Here is a 27,263-nt window from a genome sequence, read left to right on the forward strand (position 1 = left end):
ATGACTGAAAGGAAGGGTTATGCTGGGTAAGCAATTGAGTTTTGAATTTGTTTTGATAAGATAGCTGTTTTCTTTGTTTTAGCTTTTATTTTGAACATTGAACTACACTGCTGTTTAATCCTCTGGCATTTATTATACAATCGGAAAAGGAATGCAAACTGAAACCCCATTGTCTTATGAATCTCACTGTACTTTAAATGCAGATTATTGCTCAGTGATTTATCAAGATGTTGGGACAATATGGAAATCACAACTTTTGTTAAAATTTCAGTGAACTCCTGTATGTAAGATAATATAGAGTCAGTGTTTAAGTGCATTATTTATCCATCATTTCTGGGATAACTGTATTAAAGAAAGAATTACGGTTCTTCCCATTGCTAAGGTTAGTGGAAAATACTGACTTTTTTGCTAAACTTTATGGAGATAACAGTTACAAAGTATTTAAGGTTTCTAACGATTGTGTAATAGCTGCAAAAAATGGTTAATATTACATTAAACATGTCCAGAGACATGCCTTTGGCAAGACATAGAACGGTAAGACTTTCCCTAAACAGTAACAGCCAGTGACTGCAGTGGTAATACTGGAAGTGTGGGAATGCTGGGTCCACCTGCTGAAATAGTTTTTAACAGGAGCCTGAGCTGGCCAGCTGCTTAGAACCCATGAAGGGATCCAGCCACAAAGCCTTGGCAGAAAACTATAGGCAGATGCTGGCACTGCAGCCAATTCAAAATTAAATAAAAGGGCTAGTGGAGTTAGTGGGGAAGAAGTTGGATATGAATCCCAAATCCAGCTGGCTGTCTGGAAGGACCAACTCAGGAAACAAATTATTTGGAACAGATGCAGTATGCAAGCACTTTAATGCTGAATGCAACGGGGCAGCCTTGCCTCCCATCCTCCCTTTGTTTTCCTACCTAAATTGAGCCATTAGCTCTTTCCTTGTTGCTCTCTGTATTTCCTGATGTTTGCACTGGTTCTTCCTGAGGAGCTTTTCTCAGTTCTGACAGAATGGATTTTTCCAGCTCTTCTAGCTCTGCCTCTCTCCTCTTGTTTCTCTCCCTCCCTCCGTCCCTCCCTCTTGTGTCCTCACAGGTTTTCTTTCTTGTTCTTTCTCCTCTGTAGTCTGCCTGTCCTACACTCACACCTCTCCACTCACTGTATGATCTGTCCCCTTTTCCTTTAATTCCACCACCAGTGATACCCTCTTTCCTTATTTACTTCTTCACTCCAATCCCCCACAAAACTTCCCCACACTCTCTCCTCCTATCCCATCTGTCCTTTCCCCTACACTTTTACACTTTTTCTTCTCCTGCCGATCCTATCCTCTTCCTTCTCCTCTCGCTTTGCATTATTTTGGGAAGGAGCCTACACAGCTCACTCCCTTCCTATGGGGGTAGTGGTTTGCTCGTGAGACATAAGAATCTCTCTGATGGATTCCTCTTCAGTCACCCCAGTCTATACCTCACAGGTGGTGGTACCAGATCCCACTCTCCATGTTTTATATCAGTGGCAGAAATCAGAGGCTCTCTAGTACAACCCTCCTTCTCACGTGCCAGTTTCAGTCACATGACCAATAACAGAGATCCAATTACATAAAAAATGTTGAGGAAAGTAGTGAGTGTGAAGGTGCTCGAGTCCCGCAGCTGCATCAAGGGGGCATCTACAGAACAGTAAAAACTGAATGGGAAGAGGACAAGCTGTTGCCATCCCCAGTGGTTGGGTCTATGACACATAGCCCTGATGTCATGAGCATAACATTCTAATAATGAATCTAAGTTACCAACCGAGCACTCAGATACTGTCTCTTGTGTCATGAATTCCCTTCTTTGTTTGATCTGACTTGTCCATAAAACCTCTCAAAACTTTTTTTCAGAAATGGGCTTGTTCATGTTAAAAACCCTCACTTGGATTCAATGGACGAAGATGTTCTTTATCACTTAAATTTAGGAACTAAAACACACAACCTAACTGTGATGTTTGGTGACATAAAGGTAAACAAAAAATGCAAAGATTACAATAGCTCTAAATACAAATAATTTCCTTCATACTCGCCTTTCTTCAAACATCTCTTATTGTTACCTTTATCTAGCTCTGACTAGGAAGATGAGTTAAACATCCCATAGGCCAATGCCATTCTCTGAAGCAACTTACAAAACCTGTACTGCAGATAGAGCAGTGGAGATTACCCTTCTTTTCTCAATAAAATATGTAGACTCAAAACCTAAACCTTTCACATACATAATTAGGTAAAATCCTCCCTGGTGGAGTTCCACTGACTTCAGAACTGAGAGAATATATTGACTTCAAAGGATGAATTTGGCTCATCGTGATGGTGATAGCTGTCGGGTCCAAGTCTACGTATTTTATTATTGAGGAAAGAAGGATGTGCTTATTGCTGCACGAGCAGCACGGATTCTAAATTACTTCAGAGAACGGCTTTCACCTCAATTTCTCAAGGAATTTCTACTCATCCTCTAGCCAAAGGTAAGATGATGTATATATGCAAAGATTCTTTCTGCCCCAAATCTACAAAGACCTGTAGTTCATCATATGGCCAGAAACCCAACCAAAAAGTTTTCTTTAATAAAACCCACCTTGGTAAAATCTAGTTTCCAATCTGCCATGACATCAGTGTAGTTACACAGAGGAGGAATATTTGGCCTGAAGTATCTGGCCATCATCTACTTGAGGCAAGTGACATAAGACTTCATCTTTCTGATTGAGATCTGAGGTCAAAATGCATCTTATCATGATTACAAATCTTTTCTGTTTACTGACTAAGGGATTGTCTACATGTGGGGGAAGGAGGTTAATGCACAACCTTTTGCTGAGCATCAGGTAACACACCATACACATGCCACATAATAGTGTACATATGGGATGATGTATCCTCTGTTGATGCACATCAGTGTGTACACATGGCAACAGTTTGCTGTAAACTGAGGGTGTGGCATTCCCATGCTTCACTGCTGAGTGGTGTTTATTCTGGGACTTTTCTTGCTGTCTTGTGGGATGCAGAGCAGAAGCCAAGCTAGTTCAACAATTTTAAAAAGTCATGATTCATCTGCCTTTGCCCCGTGCTTCTTTTCTGGGCAGGCTTGTGCCACTTTTGAACTGCTGCCAGTCAACCTGGACCCAACAATGCCCTGCTCTGCTATGCTGGCAACCTCAAATGTTGAGGTTGCCAGAGGCTGCTTGGGCAGTATTTCAGGATTCAAAGCTGGATGAATTCGACTTGGGACTTTGCCTCCCACGCCTCTGAGCAGATGACATGGCAGCGGTGGCTCCTCCAGCAACAGGAGTGTCCTCAGCGGTGGTGGAACTGGGACGTAGATGAGGATGAAGAGGAAGATACTGACCAACTGGCGGTGGAGGACTTGTTCCTTGAGCAGCTTCACAGCATGCAGTGTGGCTTCTGGGCTCAGGGAACCAGCATAGATTGGAGGGAATGGCTTGATCTGCAAACCTGGGACAGCCACCAGTGATGAGAGAATTTCAGGATTGGGAAGGCAACCTTTGGTGAGAGACATGCTGAACTAATTCCAGCGCTGCAGAGGTAGCATGTCAATCTGCTGTGCCTCATACCTGTGAACAGGCAGATTGCAGGCTGCCATTGCTATCTGGAAGCTGGCCACCCCTGTATGCTACAGCTCTGTTGTGAATCAATTCAGCATGGGGAGATCGGTTGTTGGGGCCATTGTGTGTGATGCCATGGAAGAGGTACTGTTGCACCAGGTTATAAAGCTTGGTAATGCTTAGGAGGTTATTGATGGTTTTACATGTAAGGGATTCCTTAATTGTATTGGGCAACTTATGGGACTCATGTACCTGTTATTTTCCCCCGATCAGGGCTCAGGGGTATTTTTGCATGGTGCTCTCCAGGGCTTGTCAACCATTTTGGCAGGGTTACACACATAAATGCAGGGTGGTTTAGAAGGGTCCACAATTCAAGGATCTTTTGCCCCTGAGAACACTATGGACATTAATGGTGTGGATATTGCTCCTGGGAGACCTGTTTACCCTCTGCTCCCCGGGATAATGAAGCCATTCCCAGGCCACTTGGACAGAAGGAAGGAAGGAACTGTTTACTCAATACCTTAGAAGCATCAGAATGACAGCGGAGTGTGCATTTGTTTGTTTGAAAGGGAAATGGTGCTGTTTGCAGAATAGGTTGGAAGCAGCAGAAAGAAAACATTGCTTGCTGCCCTAAGAGTAATATGCGCTGCAACAGGACATTTTGGCTTTATATTGCCTCCAGGAGTTGCTTCTACATCTCCCTGTCTCTTTCTATACTGTCTTTGACTAATGAACTGCTTTCCCTGTCAATTGCCATACTGTCCTTTGCTACTGCAACCATCTCCCAGAAAGCTTCTTGTCAGTTTCATTTTCAATTCTCAGATACTGCCTCCCCCCTCTGCATTTTTTGAGGGTTTTGGAGGACTCTGTATTGATGTCCATGAACATTTCCACAGGACTTTTCCCTTTTCTCCCTCTCAGGTTTATTCTGCTGTTGATAAAGGCCCTGTCCTTGAGGGTCTGACCAGTGCAGGCACACAGCAGTTGCGGGTATTAAAAAAATGACAAACAGTTATTGTTCACATTCTAGGAAGGCTGTGATAGCTATTTTTTTAACATGTGTTTCTGCCTTTACCTCTCTGCAATTCTTCCCAGTCTTGGGGACCTTGAAGATGGTACGTGGTGTTTGTGTTGGGATTTTTGTCTGTGCGGTATATCTGTGTGGCTTTACCATTGTTCCTTGGAGGGTGGGGTTGAGTGAGGCGGACTTGGGAATTAAAGTCCCCTGCCTAGTTTTGCTGTGCCTTTTAAGTGCTTATATGGTATCAAAGGAGTTAGCAGGGTGAATCTGGGGGTGAGCCGTATAGTAATCCCTTCTCCATCTCTTTTAGGCTGTCCTGACTCTGGCTGAGGTTATGCTGAGGTGGGTGACTAGGAGGCAGAGAATGCCTCTCCTTATTCAAAAAGGCAAAAGGCAGACCAGTGAGATATGCTGTGAAGTTAATCACCAAGACAGTCTCTCCAAAAGTGCTGCAGGAGTGGAGGGGAGTCACTAGCTATACCAGTGAGGATGGCCGTGCAGCTGTTCCTCATAATCTTAGAACAAAAATTGAGCCATTTCTCTTAGATTGTGATTAGATATCTCCCCTGCAGGCATGTAGAAAGTGAAAAGAAAAAACAGACAGGGTTCTGCAATGATTGCCTGAAGCATTCACTGTTACCAGCTGAGGGAAGGAAAGGGAGATCGGAGCACGGGCATGTGTCTTCCATGGCATAGGCCTGAAATTGGTCAGTAGTTGGGGCTTTAGCATGAGACAAAGGCCTGGCCAGGGTAGGCACCATTTTGGAAAGGTTTACAGGGCTAGGAGGTTCAATGGACAATGTTTGTCTAGGGAGGATGGCAGGCAGGGACCATGGGGTTATCAATGGCCATGGCCATGGGATGCCCAAAACAGAAGTCAGTGTAACAGTACAGCATCATCATCAATTAAAAGTTAAATAGTAAATCATTAAAATAATTTAAAAAAAACTTACATGCTGAGTTTCCCTCCGTAGGATCAGTCTCAGTCCTGGTCTTGGTGGCTGCCTGAGGATTGAGGTTGGTTGCTACAGCGCAGGAATTGGGCTCATGTTCTACCTGGCCAGCATCAGGGTCCTGGATCCTGAATCGATCCTGGCTTTATGGGGAGATCTCTTTACCGGCCTCTTCATGTTATACCCCAATGTATCTTACATGTCATCCCTATGGGGGGCAGGCTAGAAGGGAAGAGAGGAGGTGGCCAGCAGACTCCACAAGCTGCCTGGGTTGGGTGGTCATGCAGCTATGCAAAATCCTGTCCGGTTCCACAAAAAAATTGACAGGTTACATATCCGAAGGATTTTTCCTATTGTCTCTCCATGTAATGTAGGTGCCCCTGAGCTGTTTGCTCTTTATCTGGCACTGTTCAGTATGCTGGCTTCTTGGAGAAATCTGCTGAACAATGTCCACAAAAAGGTCTTTATTCTGATGGCTGGCCACAAGAGCTTCCTGCCTTGATGTTTCTCTCCAGATAGTGGTTAGATTGGGGGTCTCAATGCAGCCAAGTGGCTGTTTGAGGCATGTAATGGGGCTTCTGGAGTATTATCACAGGTATTGTGATAAACTGGAATCTAGGAGCAAATGGACAAAATCTGGCACTGTGCCAGCTTACAAATGGGGTAGGGGACACCTGGTCAATTTGACCCCAGAGCAGGGGAGGGCACACAGGTAAACAGACAGGTCAGTAATGGTCACAAAGCAGAGTGAGACAGCTGTTGAAGGACAGCCAAAGTAATTTGCAGCATTATTGCTTACACACGAACGCTTTCCCCACAGCTCTGCCAAACACCTCATTTCTGACCTGCAACTGTCCCAGACCCCTCTTTTTCCTGAGCACGGTGTGCGAAACTGGGCGATAGTTTTACAATGTAAACAAGTATCCACTAGAGACTGTGTTGGTGGTCTGAAACCTCATGTTACTTCTGACCTCAGCAGCCAGATTTGAAATCAGGTTGGCAGAGGGGAACATTTAGTTGCATTTTAAATGTAGAGTTAGATTTTTGAAAATGTCATTTGTGAAACATTGTCTCCCCCCCCTCATTGTTTTTATGTCTCCAGCAGTGGTCAGTAATTCTTGTTGACACTACTGATAGAACAAATTAGACCATTAGCTACTCTAACATCTGTTTCTGCTTTGCTGTCTGTAGGAATAGTAACAACTTAAATTCAGTGCATATATTACACTGATGTTATTTTGCATTTACTTGGCCAGGAATTAATATCCAAGTATTTGCAGCTGTACAGTAGTGAAATCCTATAGTAACACCATATGTAATTTTTAATGTTATTTCCTATGTTTTTAGAACCTAGAACTAATCTGATCCTCTATAGTCCTGGCTAAAAGAAAGAGAGAGCCTAGTTTGTTCATTCCCATGAGCAACAGTTAGAAACCTAACAAATAACAATAATATTTTCTATTTATGTACTCTCACTGCACCTTCCATCTGAGGATTTCAATGCACTTTTACAAACATAAGCTTCACAATCATTCTGCGAGGGAAGTAAGAGTTCTTATTCCCATTTTAGAGGGATAATGTGAGGCACAAAAAGATTAAGTAACTTGCCTAGGAAGTTAGGAAGGAAGCCTGTGGCAACACCAGGACATGTGGACAATATATCTTAGAAAAGCCTGAAATAAATAGGAATCGAATCTGAGTTCCATCCGCTAATCACAAAGCCATCCAAATAAACACTTGATACTCAGGCCTGGTCTGCACTACAAGTTTATGTCGGATTTAGCAGCGTTAAATCGAATTAATCCTGCACCTGTCCACACAACGAAGCCATTTTTTTGGAGATAAAGGGCTCTTAAAACTGATTTCTGTACTCCTCCCCAATGAAGGGATTAGCGCTGAAATCAACATTGCTGTTTCGAATTAGGGTTAGTGTGGACGCAATTCAAAGGTATTTGCCTCCGGGAGCTATCCCACAGTGCACCATTGTGACCGCTCTGGACAGCACACTGAACTCAGATGCACTGGCCAGGTGTACAGGAAAAGCCCTGGGAACTTTTGAATCTCATTTCCTGTTTGGCCAGGCGAGCTCAACACCACAGATGACCATGTAGAGCTCATCAGCACAGGTGACCATGCAGTCCCAGAATCGCAAAAGAGCTCCAGCATGGACTGATCGGGAGGTACTGGATCTGATCGTTTAATGGGGAGAGGAATCTGTGCTATCAGAACTACGTTCCAAAAGATAAAATGCCAAAACATTTCAAAAAATCTCCGAGGCCATGAGGGACAGAGGCTACAGCAGGGACACAACCCAGTGCCATGTGAAACTTAAGGAGCTCAGACAAGTGTACCAGAAAACCAAAGAATCAAACGGATGCTCCGGGACAGACCCCCAGACATGCAGTTTCTAAGCTGAGCTGCATGCAATTCTAGGGGGCGGCCGTCACCACTAGCCCACCCCTGTCCGTGGACTCCGATGATGGGGTACTCTCCGCCATGCCTAAGGATTTTGTGGATGGGGAAGATGAGGAGGAGGAGGACAAGCTTGAGGAGAGCACACAGCACACCGTTCTTCCTGATAGCTAGGATCTTTTTATCACCCTGACTGAAATACCCTCCCAACCCAACCAAGCCAGAGAGGGGACCTCTAGTGAGTGTACCTTTTTAAATATAATACATGTTATAAAAGCAAGCGTTTTTTAATGATTATGTAACCCTGAGGACTTGGGATGCATTCATGGCCAGTACAGCTACTGGAAAAGTCTGTTAACGTGTCTGGGGATGGAGCAGAAATCCTCCAGGGACATCTCTATGAAGCTCTCCTGGAGGTACACTAAAAGCCTTTGCAGAAGGTTTCTGGGGAGAGCAGCCTTATTCCATCCTCCATGGTGGGACACTTTACCACACCATGCTAGTAGCAAGTAATCTGGTATCATTGCATGACAAGCCTGGCAGCGTATGGTCCTAGAGTTTGCAAGCAACATCCATTCTATATCTCTCTGTGTTATCCTCAGGAGAGTGATATTGTTCATGGTAACCTGGTTGAAATAGGGGAATTTAATTAAAGGGACATTCAGAGGTGGCTGCTCCTACTGGGCTGTTTGCCTGTGGCTGAAAAGAAATCCTCCCCACAGTTAGCCATGCGGGGGGGGGAGGGTGGTATTGGTGCTGAGCTGCTTAAGTTTGGCTAGCAGGGATCTTCCCTGATACCCCCCAGCCAAGCGGTGGGGTGAGGGGTAAAGCAATCATCCCCGAGAATTGGATGGGGGGTTAGTCTGGTTTCTGCTGCTGCACGTTAACAGCACTAAATGGCCAACTCAACGTGCTTTGCTTGGTATGGGAGAGGAGGGCACTGCTGTTATGAAGATTGCAGAAGCCGAAAGACTATGGCTTACCATGGCCTCCTGCAAGCCCAATTCTGTTGCCCAGCATTGTGTGTGTGATCTTTAATACCAAAGCCACAGGCACTCAATATAAGATGCAAAATGCGACCTTGTACCAAAATCACATGTGCTATGTAATGTGAATAGTGTTGTTCACCATGAAAGAGTACAGTCATTGTTCTGTAAAATGTATCTTTTAAAATACTTCACTCCCTTTTTTTCCTCCAGCAGCTGCAAATGTTTCAAGCCTCCCCCCCTCTGTCCCAAAGGCCATCTCAGATAAGGCGGTGAAAAAAAACGCACGTGTGATGAAATATTCTCTGAGCTCATGCAGTCATCTGGCACTGGCAGAGCTCAGCAGAATGTGTGGAAGGACACAATAGCAAAGTACAGGAAAGTGGCCAATGAACGTGAGGAGAGGTGGCGGCAGGAAGATCAGAGGAGGCATGAGGCAATGCTGGTGCTACTGTGGGATCAAACGGACATGCTCCGGCGTCTGGTGGAGGTTCATGAACGGCAGCAGGATCACAGACAGCTGCTGTAGCTCCTGTTTAACCGCCCTCCCTCCTCCCCAAGTTCCATAGCCTCCTCACCCAGACACCCAAGAAGCGGTGGGGGGAGGCTCCGGGCACCCAACCACTCCACCCCAGTGGACAGCCCAAGCAACAGAAGGCTGTCATTCAACAAGTTTTGAAGTGGCCTTTTCCTTCCCTCCTCCCCTCCTCTCACACCCCACCCGGGCTACCTTGTGAGTTATCTCCCTATTTTTATAATCAATTAATAAAGAATACATGTTTTTTAAACGATAGTGACTTTATTTCCTTTGCAAGCAAACTGTGATCGAAGGGGAGAGGGCGGGTGGCTTACAGGGAATTTATAGGCAACCAACGGGGAGGGTTTTCATCAAGGAGAAACAAACAGAAGTGTCACACAGTACCCTGGCCATTCATGAAACTGGTTTTCAAAGCTTCTCTGATGCGCACGCTTCCTGCTGTGCTCTTCTAACCACCCTGGTGTCCGGCCGTGTGTATTCAGCAGCCAGGTGATTTGCCTCAGCCTCCCACCCCACCATAAACATCTCCCCCTTACTCTCACAGAGATTGTGGAGCACACAGCAAGCAGCAATAACAATGGGAATATTGGTTTCGCTGAGGTCTGAGTAACTCAGTAAACTGCGCCAGCGACCCTTTAAACGTCTAAATGCCACACTCTACCACCATTCGGCACTTGCTCAGCCTATAGTTGAACTACTCCTTACTACTGTCCAGGGTGCCTGTGTATGGCTTCATGAGCTAGGGCATTGAGGGGTAGGCTGGGTCCCCAAGGATAACTATAGGCATTTCAACATCCCCAACAGTTATTTTCTGGTCTGGGAAATAAATCCCTTCCTGCAGCCATTTAAACAGACCAGAGTTCCTGAAGACGCGAGCGTCATGAACCTTTCCCGGCCATCCCAAGTTGAAGTTGGTGAAATGTCCCTTGTGATCCACCAGTGCTTGCAGCACCATTGAAAAGGACCCCTTGCAGTTTATGTACTGGCTGCCCTGGTGCTCTGGTTCTAAGATAGGGATATGGGTTCCGTCTATAGCCCCACCACAGTTAGGGAATCCCATTGCAGCAAAGCCATCTAGTATGACCTGCACATTTCCCAGAGTCACTACCTTTGATACCAGCTCAGTGATTGCGTCAGCTACTTGCATCACAGCAGCCTGCACAGTAGATTTGCCCACTCCAAATTAATTACTGACTGACCAGTAGCTGTCTGGCGTTGCAAGCTTCCACTGGGCTGCTATCATCTTGGTATTCTTGCACTTCAGGGCAGGGGAAAGCAAGTCACAAAATTTCATGTGCCCTTACACATGCAAAAGTTTCGGAGCCACTGGGAATCATCCCAAACCTGCAACACTATGTGGTCACAACACTCTGTGCTTGTTTTCCGGGCCCAGAATCAGCGTTCCACGGCATGAGCCTGCCCCAGTAACACCATGATCTCCAAATTGCTGGTGACCGCAGTTTTAGAGAAATCTGTGTTCATGTCCCCATCACCATGCTGCTGTCGCCTCCTCGCCTGGTTTTTCAGGTGGTGGTTCTGCATAAACTGCACGATAATGCGCGAGGTGTTTACAATGGTCATAACTGCTGGGGTGAGCTGAATGGGCTCCATGCTTGCCATGCTATGGTGTCTGCTCAGGCAATCAAGGGAAAAGGGCGCAAAATGATTTTCTGCTATTGTTTTCAAGGAGGGAGGGAGGGTTGACTGACGACATTTACCCATAACCATCCGCGACAAATTTTTGGCCCCATCAGGCATTGGGAGCTCAGCTCAGAATTCCAATGGGCAGTGGGGACTGTGGAAACTGTGGGATAGCTACCCACAGTGCACCGCTAAGAATGTCGACGTTTGCCATGCTACTGTGGATGCACACCGCCGAATTAATGTGCTTAGTGTGGACTCATGCACTCGACTTTATACAATCTGTTCCCAAAAATCGACTTCTGTAAAATCGGAGTACTTTCGTAGTGTAGACATGGCCTCAGTATCAGCACAAGTCCAGATCCATTAACAAGGTTACAACATGAACAATGGTTATTCTAGCTAGAATATGGGTTTTATAAATCAGACTTAGTCCTCCTAAAACACGGTGTTGGCATATTTTTTTTAAAAATATACAGTAGATTTGTGATGGGGTTGGAATTATAAAATGCCACATGTTTCTAAAAAGAATTTCCATATAAGAATTACAAGACTAGATAATTGTGTTTTGTGGTTGCTTTACTTTCACATCTGCTCCCTTTGGGTATAAGATTCCACTAGAGCAATTGAGTGTAACATTAGAAGTGCAGACTGAGTCTTGATCCCTGCTTTAGCTAGAATGGTACAGATAATCTTACATTCTATTTCTAGTTTGTCTGTGTTGGTGGCAGCCCTAACAGAATGAAAGCTTTTGCTCAGCTCATGCACAAAGAACTTGGACTTGAAGGAGATGGGAAAGACTTGAAAGATATTTGTGCTGGGACAGATCAGTACTCTATGTACAAGGTTGGACCAGTGCTCTCCATCAGTGTACATACTTTACAGTGTACTTAAAATACTTCCATTTTCAGCCCAACAATAGCTGAAGAATTTAGCACATTGTTTGTATTTCTTTTTTTAATGTTTCATATGGACTTAGCGCTTCTGAAAGCTGCTGGATTGAGAGCCCTGGACACTGAATAGGGAACATACTATGAAGAACAACATTGCAAGAACAGCCTCAGTATCCTGACCTAGAGGAACTGCCTCGTGGAGTGAGAGGCTAGTTAAGTCTTCTTGCCCTTCAGTTCTTGGTCTCTGTGTTGAGACTGCCAAGATGGGTGTCAGTTATGGTGGTAATTTTTTGTTTGGACACCTATCCACTAATTATTGGATAATCTATCACATTAATTTTATGTTGGCTGTCAATAAGCCATCAGATCACAACTTCCATGCACTACTGACCTGAGCTGGATTCAAATCTGTGACCTAGAGATAAAAGGCTCCTATCTCCCAAGCCATAAAGACCCCACTTTTAACTGATGGGAAAAGTATTGGATTCTTCCAAAAAATTCTACAGCCAGCACTGTTACATTGTTCACTATTTGCTATTTCCTAGAGGTAGTGCATATAGAAATAACAGCATAGTTCAACAAGCCAGCAGGTTGGCCAATGGTTTAAACATTGTGATTACCACAGCAGGTAATTTTCTTCCATCACATCTCTTAGGCCTGATCTATGCTTAAAACTTAGGTTGGCATAGACTTAGGTTGAAAAATCCATGCCTGAGCACCGTGGCTACGCCGATCTAAACCCTGTGTAGACACAGCTTCTATTGACTAAGCTATCTTTGCTTGGGGAGGTGGAGTTCCTACGGCAATGGGAAAACCCCTTCTGTCATGAGAGTGTGTTTATGGGGTTATAGAGGCATAGCTACAGCACTGTAGCTATGCTGCTGTAGTGGATGTAGACATGGCCTCATTGCCTCAGGGGTTGACAAGCTGGAAATATCAACAATTCCACTCCCAGTCACTTTGCATTTCTGTTGTGTCTGCCATCAGAGCATCCAAAAGTGCTAATTGATTAAACTTCTCAATATTCTATGAGGTAGGAAAAGGTAATTATCCTCATTTTACGGCGAGACCAAGGCACAGAGGTTAAGTGACTTACACAAGATCACATCTCCTACTCTCTAGAGATGCCCTGATTCCCATGCATGTGCTTTTAATTCATAATGGACTAATCCAGTGGCAAATTTTCCCTCTACCCTAAAAAAATTTTCAGCGGTTATCACCAGTAAAATCTTTGTCACTCATAAGGCTACATTTAAAATTTTAATAAGCCTAGTGAAAATCTGCTGTTGCTTGATCGTTTGGTTTCTATAAATTATTTCCCCTTACTTTCAATACTTGGACTAGAGCACATGCTCATGCCTGCTCATGAATTTCCCTTTTCCACACTTCTAGTACACATGTGGACAAAAGATTAATAGGCACGGAACCCTCTCCTGTTCCCAAGGATGCCAATGGGAGTTTTCCCATGGATTTCAATAGGAGCCAGATCAGGACTGAGAATTATGATTTATAAAAAAAAAGATTCTTATGTTTGAGTCATGTCATATTTCTTGGCATCCTGTGTATTCAATTTGCAAGGTCCCTGTGTTACAACAGAAAGCGGGAATATTTTGCTCAGCTCAGCAACCTGAAAGTTCAAGAGGTAAGATCACTTCATACCATGCCCATACTATGAAATATAGTTGAAAATATTACAACCATTCCCTAAAAGCCTTACGGTGGCAATCTTATTTTGTTATTATTCTTTAAATGTCAACAACACTTTTGGCATGGTATAAAATCTTAATCCTGCAATAACCTACATATGTCATTTTACTCATCTGAGTAGTCCTAACTTTACTCACATGAGAAGTTAAGGAGACCACTCACCTGAGTGAAGTTACACACTTGTGTTTGCAGGACTGGAGCCTAAAAAGCAGACACAGAAAAGACAGGTCTCTGGGAAAAACAAGAGGAAATAATGACATTTTTATTTTTGCTCCATCAGTCTAAAATTCAGTGACAACTGTGACACTATCAGGATACAATCCTAATATAAGGCCTTGTCTACACACAAACTTATACTATTTTAGCTAAATTAGTTTTAAAACACACTGTTCGTTAAACCAATGGAAGTCTGTGTGTGGACAAGGCCTAAGACAAGATGTATCATGTGACTGAGCCAAACAATAGGAAGTAAAGAGAAGATAAGATAAAAGAACAGTAATAACTTCACAGTTTCATAGGCTACCTGTGTGTACAACTTGTCAATTCTAAATTATTTGTTCTTGTTTTAAATCTCCTGACCTAGACATCATTAGTTGACTGATATCTTTCAGGCATCAAGAAACCAGCCAATTAATGATGGCTAGGTCAGGAGCAACTTTCCAATGTGCATTGAACACGGCATGATTCTGATGGTAAGTAGGATAAAATTTCTGGCCAATGCCCCATTAGATGATTTGTTATGAGTTGCTGCTGATGTCATGTTTTAGCAAGATGCAAACAGGCTCAGAAATACTAGGTGTATTTATAAAAAAACGAGGAGTCCTTGTGGCATTTTAGAGACTAACAAAATGGGTTGTAGCCCACAAAAGCTTATACCCAAATAAATTTGTTAGTCTCTAAAGTGCCACAAGGACTCCTCGTTGTTTTTGCTGATACAGACTAACACGGCTACCACTCTGAAACCTGTCACCATGCTAGGGGTATTTATGAGATTTCTGCCTTGGCTATTTTTAATAAGAATAAAATGTTTAAAGCACTGACAAGGAACTCAGGCAGCCGTACAAGAATAATAAGAACACAAAAATATGTTAACACATAAAATGCAATAAAACATAATAAGACCATCTTCCTACAACAAAAAGAGAGAAGGATGGGACACACTGCAAATGGAAAAAAGAAATGATGGAACTAATGATGTTCCCATTGGACCAGAATAAATCCTACCCCTTTGGAAACACCTGCCTCTGGGTTTTTGAAAGCAGAACTGATTTACTGACAAGACAGATTTAGGGAAAGGACATTCTCTCTGTACTGACTTTAGGCAAAGGGGATGAAAGTAGTAGGAAACTGCAAAAAAGACCTATGGCAGCACATCTCAGAGCCCAGGTCAATTGGGCTTGCACTACAGGACTAAAAATAGCAATGTAGACATTCAGGCTCAGGCTGAAGCCCAGGCTCTGAAATCCAGGTATGGGGGAGGTTTTTGGAGCTGCTATTTTTAGCCCTCCCAACTCAGAGAACCCAGGCTCTGAGAGTTGCTGCTGCAGGGTTTGGGGTTGTGGGGGTTTTGTTTTTGTTGTTGTTGTTTGAAACTGTGTGATGGGTAGTGCAAACATCACACTGGACCCGAAGGGTTTAAAAGGCAATACTGGACCCAGCTAGCCCCGCCCCTCCAGACCTGCTGAGCATGCACTGACTGAAGGAATGGGTTAAAAAGAGCTCAGAAACCGAGGCAGAGGGTGGTGGACAGGCTGCAGGAGAAATAAACCCTTTTCCAGGAAGTCAGACAGAAGAGACTACAGAGCAGGTAAGCCCCTCAGGCAGTGCCTTCTCCAGCCACCATCCCATTTGAGAACTTGCAGGACCTTGCTCCTTTGGACTTTTGTGTTGTAAAGTGATTGACTGTTTGGATGTGGCATAGGGCCTGCAACACTGCGCCTACACATAAGGTGATCTGCAGCCATTGTCATGTCGGCTGCAGGGATACTTTGTATTGCAGCTACAGGGTATGGAAGAAACTGGACCTGTGATGTATTTTGGGCTCCATGGGGTGAAAGCAATTCTGGGTTGGTTGTAGCCTCTCCATTATTACAATAATCATTCTTATTATTTGCATTACAATAGCACCTAGGGACCCCAACTGATATTGGGGCCCTGTTGTGCCTGGCACTTCACAAACATATTATTATATTTACTATTGATTTTTTTCTCTTGCTATAGCACCTAGGAGCTCTAGCCATGGACCAGGACTCCACTGTGCTAGATACAAACACAGAACAGGAAGACAGTCCCTGCCCAAACCAGTTTTCAGTCTCAGAATAAGACAAGAGACAACAGATGGACACAGACCGAGGAGTGAAAGGAAACAATGAGACAATGTTGGTCACCATACTAAGCAGTGGTCTCAGCACACCGGCAGCCTAACCATTGTTATGTTTTTGTAGGAGAGTTTTGAGGAGAGATGCGAAGGTGGATAATGAGGTAGATTTGCAGATGTTTATCGGGAGCTCCTCCCAAGCGTGACAGAACAAGAGACAGTCCCTGCTCCAAAGAGCTTTCTATATGGCATCATTCCCTAATTTACTTGGAGAAAAACACCTGTGGGAACTAATGCTTAACCTGACACCGTTCATTCCTGTGGGCTCCAACTCTGCTGCCAACTCCGTAAGAGGATAGGGAGCACAGTAGGTGCACATAGAGTACCACCAGCGTACAACTTCACCTGGCGCCATGCTGTCAGGTGGGATCAGAGGGAGCAGTTCAGAGAAGCTGGCCCCGCACATGGCTGCCCCAATCCGTGAAGGTATGATTCAGAGTCTGATGCTTCTCCCACAGAAATATCCCATTGACATCAATGGGAACAGGATACCTCTGGCTATATACTAATATTCTGAAGTAATTTTATAAATATGTATCAGCTTGAACAAAAATGATGATTAATGATGCCTTCATTTTCTTTCCTCTCAGCAACACGGGATGGGTATTCCTTGCATTTCTATTATGCTTCATGAACTAATCAAATTACTACACCATGCAAAATGCCGTGATGTTACTATTATACGCATCAGTACTTCTGGGGGCTTAGGTGAGCTACCAGCTTTACTACTGCCAGATGGAAAGGATGTTTAATAAAACACAGCTAAGCAATAGGTCAAGTTATTAGGAGCTTTTCATATTTTTTATTTTTTTCAGGTCTGCAAACATCTAACAAAACATGAGATTTTATTTCAGGTCAACAAATATCAAACTTCTAATGGCTGGTTTAGCAGAAACAGATTTCAAGATATCATGTATTATGAAAATGTATAATACATCTGAATAATACTCTTTTCAGACACAAACCAGCTGACAGAAGTTTACTCTTATTTCCTAAAATACACACCCATAAACTGATGCCATGCATGGAAAGTTTCAGCCCTAATAGAACATCTTTCACTCAGTTAATAATAATAAGTATAATCAATTGTTTCTGTACGGCAAGCCCATAGGTCCTAATCAGGATTGGGGCTCCATTGTGCGGGGTGCTATACAAATATGAATGGAGAGACAGTTCCTATCCCAGAGAACTTACAGTCTAAGGATGAATGGAAAAGATAGGCAAGGAATGGGGACTAAGAAATCTCTCTCTTATAATGGAAGTGTTCAGTCAATATGAATGACCCCATTAACTTGAAGTACGGAAAATATAAATTCAGATTAACTCTCAGAGAGGAATTGGAATAACTATGTAATGGAAATAAAGCAGGCCTGATCATTCAGTCTGGATGCAGGCAAAACTCCCATTTCCTCCAATGCGAGCTCTGACTGCATAAACCCTTCAGGATTAAACCCAAATTGAGGAGCACAAAAAGGTATTTTAACCAATCCATGGACACCTTAGGACTTCACATTTGTTACTCTGCTGCACCTCCATAGAAGGTCATTTGGAATGTCATGACAGTAATGGGACAGAAAGCTAATCTTCTGCTCAAAACACACACAGCACCTAGTGAATTAGCTAACCAAGAATCTCCTTTACCTTTTAGGAGTACAGGGCCTAAGATGCACCGTTTTTGGGGGGGAGGATTAGGGAGGGTTAGAAATCAAAATAGATATGCCTGTCTTTTCACCCTAAGCAAATATTCATTAAAACATAGACAAATCATACATACAAAGCAATAGCTACATGTGAACTTTCCTTGCACCACCTATGTGTCAGAAGAAATAAATACCCTTTAGCCAGCATATTCCCTTTGCAACCCTTCATATCCATACATGTGCACTTACTGAGTTTTACTTTGTATGTATTTGAATGGTTCTCTCATATATATATTCTGCTGATAAATATTCATATTAATTAAGATTTTACTGTAATAAATTAGGTTATAATTTAAATTATAAAAATTACGTAGCACTAACCTATCCCCAATCCCCACTTCTGCAGGCATTGACCCTGGAACTGTTGTAATAACAGACATTGCAGTGGATTCATTTCTTAAGGCTCGGTTTGAGCAGGTGATACTGGATAATATAGTTGTACGAAGCCCTGAACTTGATAAGGACCTTGTTGAGGAGCTACTGAACTGCAGCAAAGAGATTCATGACTTTCCAACACTTATTAGGCATACTATGTGCACCTATGATTTTTATGAGGGTGAGGAATATCTCTAATTTTCTATTCATTTTTTTTTCAAACATAAGACCAGATCCTGAAACCCTTGCTCAGGCAGAATGACCAGTGTAGTCAGCAGCAGAGTTGCCTGAGTAAGTACTGAGTAAAAAGCAAGGAAGGACTTTAGGATTTGACCCACCATATATTTTAGAGACTTGTTTACAGGTCAGAAACAGAACTACTTTCATAATATGTCATGCCAATTTGCAGAACCATTAACTATAGTGTAATTGGCCTCTATTGCATCTGTCACTTAGTCAAATTTTGTAACAACATCACATCTGCAAAGAAAATATTATTATAACAATGGCAGTGAATCAAGCATGACAATTCATTCTGGAAAACATTCACTCCCTTAGGAAAGCATAGAATTCCTTGGATAGCACTTCCTGCTGTCCCTCAGCCCTACTGAGTCACAGAAATCAGCATATACTCAGTGAATCTCTGAAAGCAATAGGCACATAACATTAAGCAGTTAAAGTAAATATCCCCTAGTCTATAATCTTAACATAATTTTAACAGATAGGTTACACTAAATTACTTGCTATGACAGGATTATAGTTTCAGAATTACCAAACAGAAGAAAAATGTCTGTAAGTGTATGGCATTTGTGTAAATAAACCTTAGATCCTTGGCAATATCCTGGAACTGTTTCCTTTACAAAATTAAATGCTGATTGCAAAGTGGATTAAACGGAATAAATGAAGAATTAATAATTGGAGGAATATTTATAAACCTTTGGATCTGCTTGCAAATGCAGCCATCTGTGTTTCTCAAGGCCATGTTTTACTTAAATAAAAAGCCATTTGAGAGGATTAACAGTAGGAACGACAATGATATTAAAAGGTTTGTCCGGGGTAGTAAAGTTACAGGTGTACATTTGCCTGTGCCGAGGACATAACATCTAAGTGAGAAACATAAGCACAAGTGAGAAGGGGTTCATTGAAGATCAAAATTCAATTCCAAAATACTAGTAAAAACAAATCAGTGATGTTAGCAAGACAGGTCACTTACCAGGAACTGTAATTCTATGAGTCAATTGCCTGAATACATCCCTACTTGTAGAAATGTGCATATGCCCTCAGTATACAGCCAGAACCCTCTAGAGGAATTGTGTCCACCGTTGTACACATGCTTCTGCTCAGATCCAGACTTTCAGACCCAAAGGCATATAAAGTGCTTCAACCCTCTGTATCCCAACTCAATTATTTTCCTACTTAGTCAAAAAATCATCTAAAGACTCAGAAGCAGGGAAGGTGGCTGGGCAATATGGATCCAGTAGCTACTAAGCAGCCTTTTTTTGTCCTTTGAGAATTGCCCCATTTGAAGATTAGCTAATGATAACAAACCCAACCCCGTTCCACGAAAGGAGTATTAACTGAGTTAATGATTGCAAGACTACTCTTCCTCATTGGACATCAGCCCTACAAGCTAACTCAAGAGAAAGATGCCGCAAAGATGTGTGAATTGAGCTCCATATAGCAACCTTACACATCTCTGTTGCAGAGACTTTTCTAAGCAATTGTGTAGAGGCTGTTTTGGGTCTACTAGAAAGTTTCCGAGACCTGGTCTGCAATAGAAAATTAGCTCATCATAACTATGTTGCTCAGGGATGTGAAAAATCTACAACCCTGAACGGTGGAGTTAGGCCAACCTAAGTCCCCATGTAGAAAGTGCTAGGTTGATGGAAGAATTCTTCATCGACCTAGCTACTGCCTCTTGGGGAGGTGGATTACCAACACTGACAGGAGAATCCATCTCATCGGTGCAGGGGGTGTCTACACTAAAGCACTAGAGCTGCAGCAGCACAGCTGTACAGGTTTAAGTATGGATAAGCCAAAGACCTCAATTAAAGACATGTAAAGTCACAGCAGGCTTGAACGTAATGAATGATTCACTTATTTTCGAAGCAAAGTTTATCAGCCCTCTTGACTGGTCTCCATCTGCTACAAATAATCTCTGGGATTTGCAAAAAAGCTTTGTCCTTTCTCAACAGCAACTGAGAACATTTTGACGATAACTATCTAGCCTCACCTGCTAAATTAGGAAGATTAGGGACCAACAGTGATAGAGTGATAGATTGAGTCAAGTAAACTGAATCATCCCATAGGTCACCTAGCCTTACAGCACACTGTTGAAGGAAGGCTTGGTTTTTCAGCATGGATCTCACCCGCTTTCTTTGCAAATGTTACAGCCACCAGGAATGCAGCCCTTATAGATCATTTTGAAGGCCATTTCCTAACCTAAGTGCTGCATTATGTGGGAGGACGCGACTGCCCTCAGCTGCCCTGGGGATAGAGCAGTGCAAGAGTATCTTTGCCCACTTGCCCTAAGGTCCTGCATCCTGTGAAGTGGGCAGCTTGGCCAGATCCAAGAATCGGGCCCTTAGAATATTTGAGCGTATGAGTGAGAGTTAATTGTTTTTCTAAATTGATCCTGAGTCTAAGAGATTTGGAGAAGTGAGACCAAAGGTGTGACCCCTGGTAGAAAACAAAGTTGCCAAGGAAAATTCTTGTAAACCATTTTGATTTCCTATAATTAACCATCTCCCTTTAAAAAAATAAGTTAAAACTAAGATTAAAAGGTCTTTTCCATCTCCATTTTCTCCACATAATGGAAGGGGCATATGTACCTAATTTGTTAATCCTTTTCTAAAGCAACTTAGTATGTTGTAGATTTCATCTGCCAGAGCCTCACAGAGCTATGCCAATTTACACAGCTGAGAATCTGCCACCATATCTGTATGCGCTTGTGTTATTTTGGTCTCGGTTTTGTTAAAACTTCTATAGTGAACTCAGCTGTATTTTGTCATAGTAGATTGGCTTTAAAAATACATGACAAATGGAATATGAAATAAATAATTTAATGAGCCCTATTAAAATAACAATTTAATGCGGTTTTAAGTAGAATTTAGACAAATTCTGCCCTTTGAGAGAAACTGCCTGAGACTGCAGCCAGTTTTACTATGACTGTAAACTCCATATTGTATAGAAGGATGAGCAGTCACAGGTTTTTTTCTTTCCAGGTCAAGGACAATTAGATGGAGCATTGTGTTCTTTTTCCAATGAAAAGAAGTTGGCGTACTTAAAGAGAGCTTACGATGCTGGTGTTAGAAATATTGAAATGGAGTCAACTGTATTTGCTGCTATATGTGGACTTTTTGTGGTCTAAAAGGTAAGATTTCTTGTCACAATCCATTTCCTTTTCATGTTTGTTTTCATACACCTTTGCACTTCCTAATTTAATCTACATATGGATTTGGTAAGCTCTGGGATTTATACAATGTGAAAACTAAAAATGTATTCCAAGCTTCTTTCACTAAAAAGTATATTAACACAAATCCAGTGGCTTCATAAAATGTTTACTTGAAACTGCTTGTTTAGAAGTGCAGTGTATCGAAAAAACAATTAACTGTCTTGGCAAAACCAAAATTTCACTCAGCCCAGCTCTGAAAAGTTTCCTGGCTATGTCCCTGTCTCTGGTTTTCTTTTACTGGCTGCAAAGATCACTTGTCTCTTGCTAACATATTATGGGGCATACTTTCAGTGCATGTGGTGCATGAATTTTCCAGGCAACCTCTGGCAATTGAGCTCCTAAGGAGCTCTCGATAAAGCTTAAAGATTGCAGCTGCAGAACTGCAAAGGGCAGGCAGTTATGATGACACTGTCTCTGCTTCTCCAGTATAGCTGCCCCTGTAAGTTCCAGGAAGTGCAGGTTACACCTTCCCAGGGAGGTATATTGAGCCCTTCATTTAACCCCTCCCACAATAAACCTGCATTATCTGTGTGTGCTAGGAATATAGTCCTTTACTGCAGCAAATACTGTGCATATTTGGTGTATCATAAGTTACTTAAAAGGGTGTTTTTGTTTTTCTTATAGCTGCTGTTGTCTGTGTGTTGTCTGTGTCCTTAACCGATTTGAAGGTGACCAAATCAAGGAAGTTCTAGTAGAATATCAGCGACGGCCTCAGCATCTGATCTCACTTTTTATCAAAAAGCGTCTTGGGTTATATAACCAAATGGAATTACTAGACAATGCATTTTTCCTTAATAACTAAGGAAAAATATACCCTGCCAATAAACAAAATGAATGTTTTATGTATTTATCTCTGTATATTGATGCAGAGGTAGACATAAATACAATGTGTAGTGAATTCATATATAAATGAAACCATTTATAAGGAAAACAGAATGAAAGTTCCAAATTGTTTCAATGCATAGTTAGTGAAAACATTAAAGCCAGTTATAATGTAGTTATTTTGTCCTATAAGTGGATTTTACAGCATACACATTCATATAAAATTAACGCCTTCTCTATAAAACATATACATTCCACATCAGATCCCTCGACAGGCATAAAGATGCGTGGAGTATAATCACACGTAGCTTTAGTGGGACTCAGTGAACCTGATTTATAAAGTGCTGAGCATCCAAAATTCCAGCAGGGCCTGTGGGTGTTCAGCATCTCTGAACATCTGGCCCTGTAGTGTTCCAGGATCCAGACCTAGCTAGGACTTGGTTTTGTTTAAATTTTACATATTTATATATCTGAGAAAAGGTCTGAAATGGAAAGTATGTAAGTATTGTTATAACACAAAAGGGTAGGCCACAGAAATCCTTCTTATAGCAAAAATAAAATCATCATCATGGTGGAACTGTTCACTAAGTGGGTGCAGGTTTGGGCCCCAAGGTGATTATTTAGAAAGCCAAAATTAGGCAAACTCAAACCAATCAGCATTTGTGGCATTATTGTTCTTCATTAAGTTTCAGCAAACACAGGTGATAGGCAGCTTATAAAGAAAGAATAAATATTATTGATACAAATTTAATTTTACTGTAAATTACTAACAAGTCCTGTATCCTTCCTATGTGTTTGCTAATCAGCACATAGAAATACAAATCATGATCTCTAACTTTGTAAATGGCTAAAAGGTTCTTTGTCGTTTGGATTTTTTACTTAACTTATGGCCTGATCCAGAGTCCACCTCTTTCACTTTCCCAGGACTTCAGTGGGCTCTGACTCAGGCCCTATTTTTACGATCCATTCAAAGTCTTGTTTGCAATGAGAATCTTACAGTCTTGTAACAGTAATTTATAGAAGTTTAACTGTTATTTTAAATATTATAAACTTAATATATCACATTAAATAGAGAACAGGTCAGCAAAATGAACATGTTCTTATAATTTTAAACAGAAAATAGAATCAGAAGAAACTGTTACAAAAAGGTTTTTTTCATGGGCTAGCCTAGACCCACAATTGTATGACCAATATTCATGAAATCTTCATCAAATATAGGAGAATGTCCATTTTATCAGCTATTTGGGGATCAAGGAGTTCATTAAATAAACAAATTCATAAAATTGAACATCTCAAAATTACAGCAGGTATAGTGCATAAATTGCAGCATGGTGCACTGCATTTTTTTCTTCTTGCCCTTCAAACCCCTGCAAAGCAATTCCCAATGCACTGAAGAGATCAGAATGTGAAAAGATGTCGACCTATTCTTCACTGACATCACATTAGTTATATGACATCCTCTGCACTCCCATCAAGAAAAGTGTCCTAACATTGATGTTCATAAATTGAAGTCATACTGTATCTTTTTTTTTTTTTTTTTTTACTACAACAACTTTAAGACCAGAAAATAATACTTTTAAAAATCTGTTTAATGAATTTAAGGTCTGATGCTCCTCTCACCTATGCTATTTTACATTGGGTTCACTGTAATTATTCCTGTTTCTCACTAGTGTGAGAGGGGAATCAGGCCTGTTGTGCTCACTACTCAGGCATTTGAACTGAAGTCTTTTATTTAATTATAGAACAGGTCCAGGACAGGCTTCCCCGCCATTGTCCCATTAGTATGCCTCAGCCTGAGCTGGAGGTCTCACCTCTAGGAGTTATGGGTAGTTCACGTTTCATGTCAAATCCATCCCTAAATCTTTAAACCCCTAAACAACAGTGTCCCTAAGGGATCTGTTTTGGGCGCAGTGCTGTTCAACATATTCATAAATGATCTGGAAAAAGGGATAAACAGTGATGTGGGAAAATTTGCAGATGATACAAAATTACTCAAGATAGTAAAGTCCAAAGTAGACTGCGACGAGTTACAAACGGATCTCACAAAACTGGGCAACTCAGCAACAAAATAGCAGATGCAATTCAATGTTGATAAATGCAAGGTAATGCACATTGGAAAACAGAATCCCAACTATGCATACAAAATGATGAGGTCTAAATTTGCCGTTATCACTCACAAAAGAGATCTTGGAAACATTGGGGATAGTTCTCTGAAAACATCCACTCAATGTGAAGCAGCAGTCAAAAAGGCTAACAATGTAGGAACCATTAGGAAAGAGATAAATAATAAGACAGAAAATGTAATGCCAATATATAAATCCATAGTACGCCTACACCTTGAATACTTTGTGCAGCTCTAGTCACCCCCATTTCAGAAAAGATGTATTAGAATGGGAAAAGGTGCAGAGAAGAGCAACAAAAGTGATTAGGCATATAGAACAACTTCCATATGAGGAAAGATTAAAAAGACAGACTATTCAACTTGCAAAAGAGATGACTAAGCGGGGATATGATAGAAGTCTATAAAATAATGAATGGTGTGGAGAAAGTGAATAAGGCAGTGTTATTTATCCCTTCACATAACACAAGAACAAGGAGTCACCCAATGAAATTAATAGGCAGCAGCTTTAAAAAAACAAAAGGAGGTACTACTTCACACCACACACAGTCAACCTGTGGAACTCATTGCCGGGGATGTTATAAAGGCCAGAACTACAACTGGATTCAAAAAAGAATTAGATAAGTTCATGGAGGATAGGTCCATCAATGGATATTAGTCAAGATGGTCAGAGGTGCAACCCCAAGCTGTGGGTGTCTTAAGCCTTAGTCAAGAACCCTAACCCTAACTGCCAGAAGCTGGGAGTAAACAACAGAAGCTAGGATTATCACTCAATAATTGCTGTTCTGTTCTGTTAATTCTCTCTGAAGCATCTATCATTGGCCACTGTTGGAAGACAGGATACTGGACTGGATGGACCATTGGTCTGATCCAGTATGGCTGTTCTTATGTTCTCTGCTGAGATTGTCACCATAAATCCTATAGATGACATCATAGTTAACAGACGGCAAGTCTGAATTTCTTAACTTTTAATTAAAACTGTATTGAATTATGTAACTTGTGGGGATGTCTTTGTGGACAGTGACTACCAACTGATTCTATGTAGGCAACAGAAAAAAACATTATTGGCTTCAAATGGTAGCAACAGACTGAAATGGGCCAAATGGTTTAATATTCCATTACCAATCCTCTAAACGCACCAGTCCTCACACAAATAACAGTACCAGTATAGCACCATTGGAGCTTTTAGCGAATAATTCATTACAGGTCTTTTTTACAATGTTTTTAAACATTAGTTTGAATTTGCTGTTAATGCAAGTGAATTTAATAGCACTTGCTAGAGCAATGCTTAGCATGGACCAGTGCTGTTCAGGCTTCCGTGCATCACTCTTCCAATTAATTAACTTCTTGATCCATGATACCTTTTGGCTTGATCCTGTTGCCAGAAAGTAATATGGAAAAACACAATTTCCAGTAAGTTCATGGAATGTACTGGGGACAATTTTTGTTCCAGAAAGTGGAGGAAATAACTAGGGTGACAGACATTTTACCCTTGATTCTGACCAACAGGGAGTAATTGGTAGCAAATCTGATGATGGAAAGCAATTTGGGGGAAGTGATCATGAAATGATAGATTTTATGATTCTAATGAGTGAGAGTAACAGAATAAGGACAATGGACTTCAAAAAAGCAGACCTTAACAAACTTTAAGAACTGGTAGGCAAGGTCCTTTTGGAAGAAACTCTACGGGAAAAAGGAGTTCAGGAGAGCTGGCAGCTTCTCTGGGAGACAATGTTAAAGGCACAACTGCAAACCATCCTGCTGTGACAGAAAGACGGGAAGAATTGTAAGAGGCCAATATGGCTCCCTTAGGAGCTCTTTAAAGGAATCCTACAAAAAATGGAAACATGGACAAATTGCTAAGGAGAAGTACACAAGAATAGCACAAGCATGTAGGAGCAAAATCAGAAAGATTATGGCACAAAATGAGTTAGAGCTAGCAAGGGACATAAAAGGCAACAAGAAAAGGTTCTGAACACACATTAGGAGCAAGAGAAAGATGAAAGAGAGTGTAGGTCCCCTACTTAGTGGGGAAGGAGAGGTAATGACAAATGACATCAAGAAAGCTGAAGTGTTTAATGCCTATTTTGCTTCAGTCTTCACTAAAAAAGTTAATGGTAACCAGATACTTGACAGAATTAATATTAACACAGGAGAAGGAACGCAAGCCAAAATAGGGAAAGAACAGGTTAAAGAATATTTAGATAAATTAGATTGGGTTGATAAAATTCATCCTAGGGTAACTTAAGGAACCAGCTGAAGCAATCTTAGCAATTATTATGACCATTAGCAATTAACTTTGAGAACTCCTGGAGGACAGGATGAGATGTTATATGATTAAAACATGACCAGGTAGATCATTGTTGCTACCACTGTTATATAATTACAACAGATCTTGTACAAAGTATGTCAAGTAAGGTGTCTATAAAAAAGTTATGATTTGCTCAATATGATTATCCTGTTTGTATGCATGTATCATTTTTGTATCTGAAGTTATGAATAGTAACTATGTACCTGTATTTCAAATGTTTGCTCCTGTGGTAAACCAACAAGGTATTTAGTCAGCACAATGTGAAGGAACTATTCAAGTTGAATGGCCCATTAAAGAACACTTAACTTACAATGGACCCTAGAAGACACCTATTGACATTTAATGGACTTTCCTGGGGACATTCTAACTAGAGTATGGTT

At 41.6% G+C, this 27,263-nt stretch overlaps 1 protein-coding gene across 1 annotated transcript; it reads left to right on the forward strand.

Moving 5' to 3' along the window:
* Positions 1–22,433, forward strand: UPP2 (uridine phosphorylase 2). Its single transcript, XM_077830380.1, has 8 exons — positions 1–26; positions 1,872–1,989; positions 11,837–11,995; positions 16,693–16,810; positions 18,149–18,358; positions 21,402–21,527; positions 21,948–21,957; positions 22,256–22,433. The coding sequence occupies exons 1-8, from the start codon at positions 1–3 to the stop codon at positions 22,431–22,433; spliced, it is 945 nt and encodes a 314-aa protein (XP_077686506.1).
* The last annotated feature ends 4,830 nt before the right edge of the window (positions 22,434–27,263 follow it).

Source organism: Eretmochelys imbricata, chromosome 11, assembly GCF_965152235.1.
Source record: "Eretmochelys imbricata isolate rEreImb1 chromosome 11, rEreImb1.hap1, whole genome shotgun sequence".
NCBI classification, from domain to species: domain Eukaryota; kingdom Metazoa; phylum Chordata; order Testudines; family Cheloniidae; genus Eretmochelys; species Eretmochelys imbricata.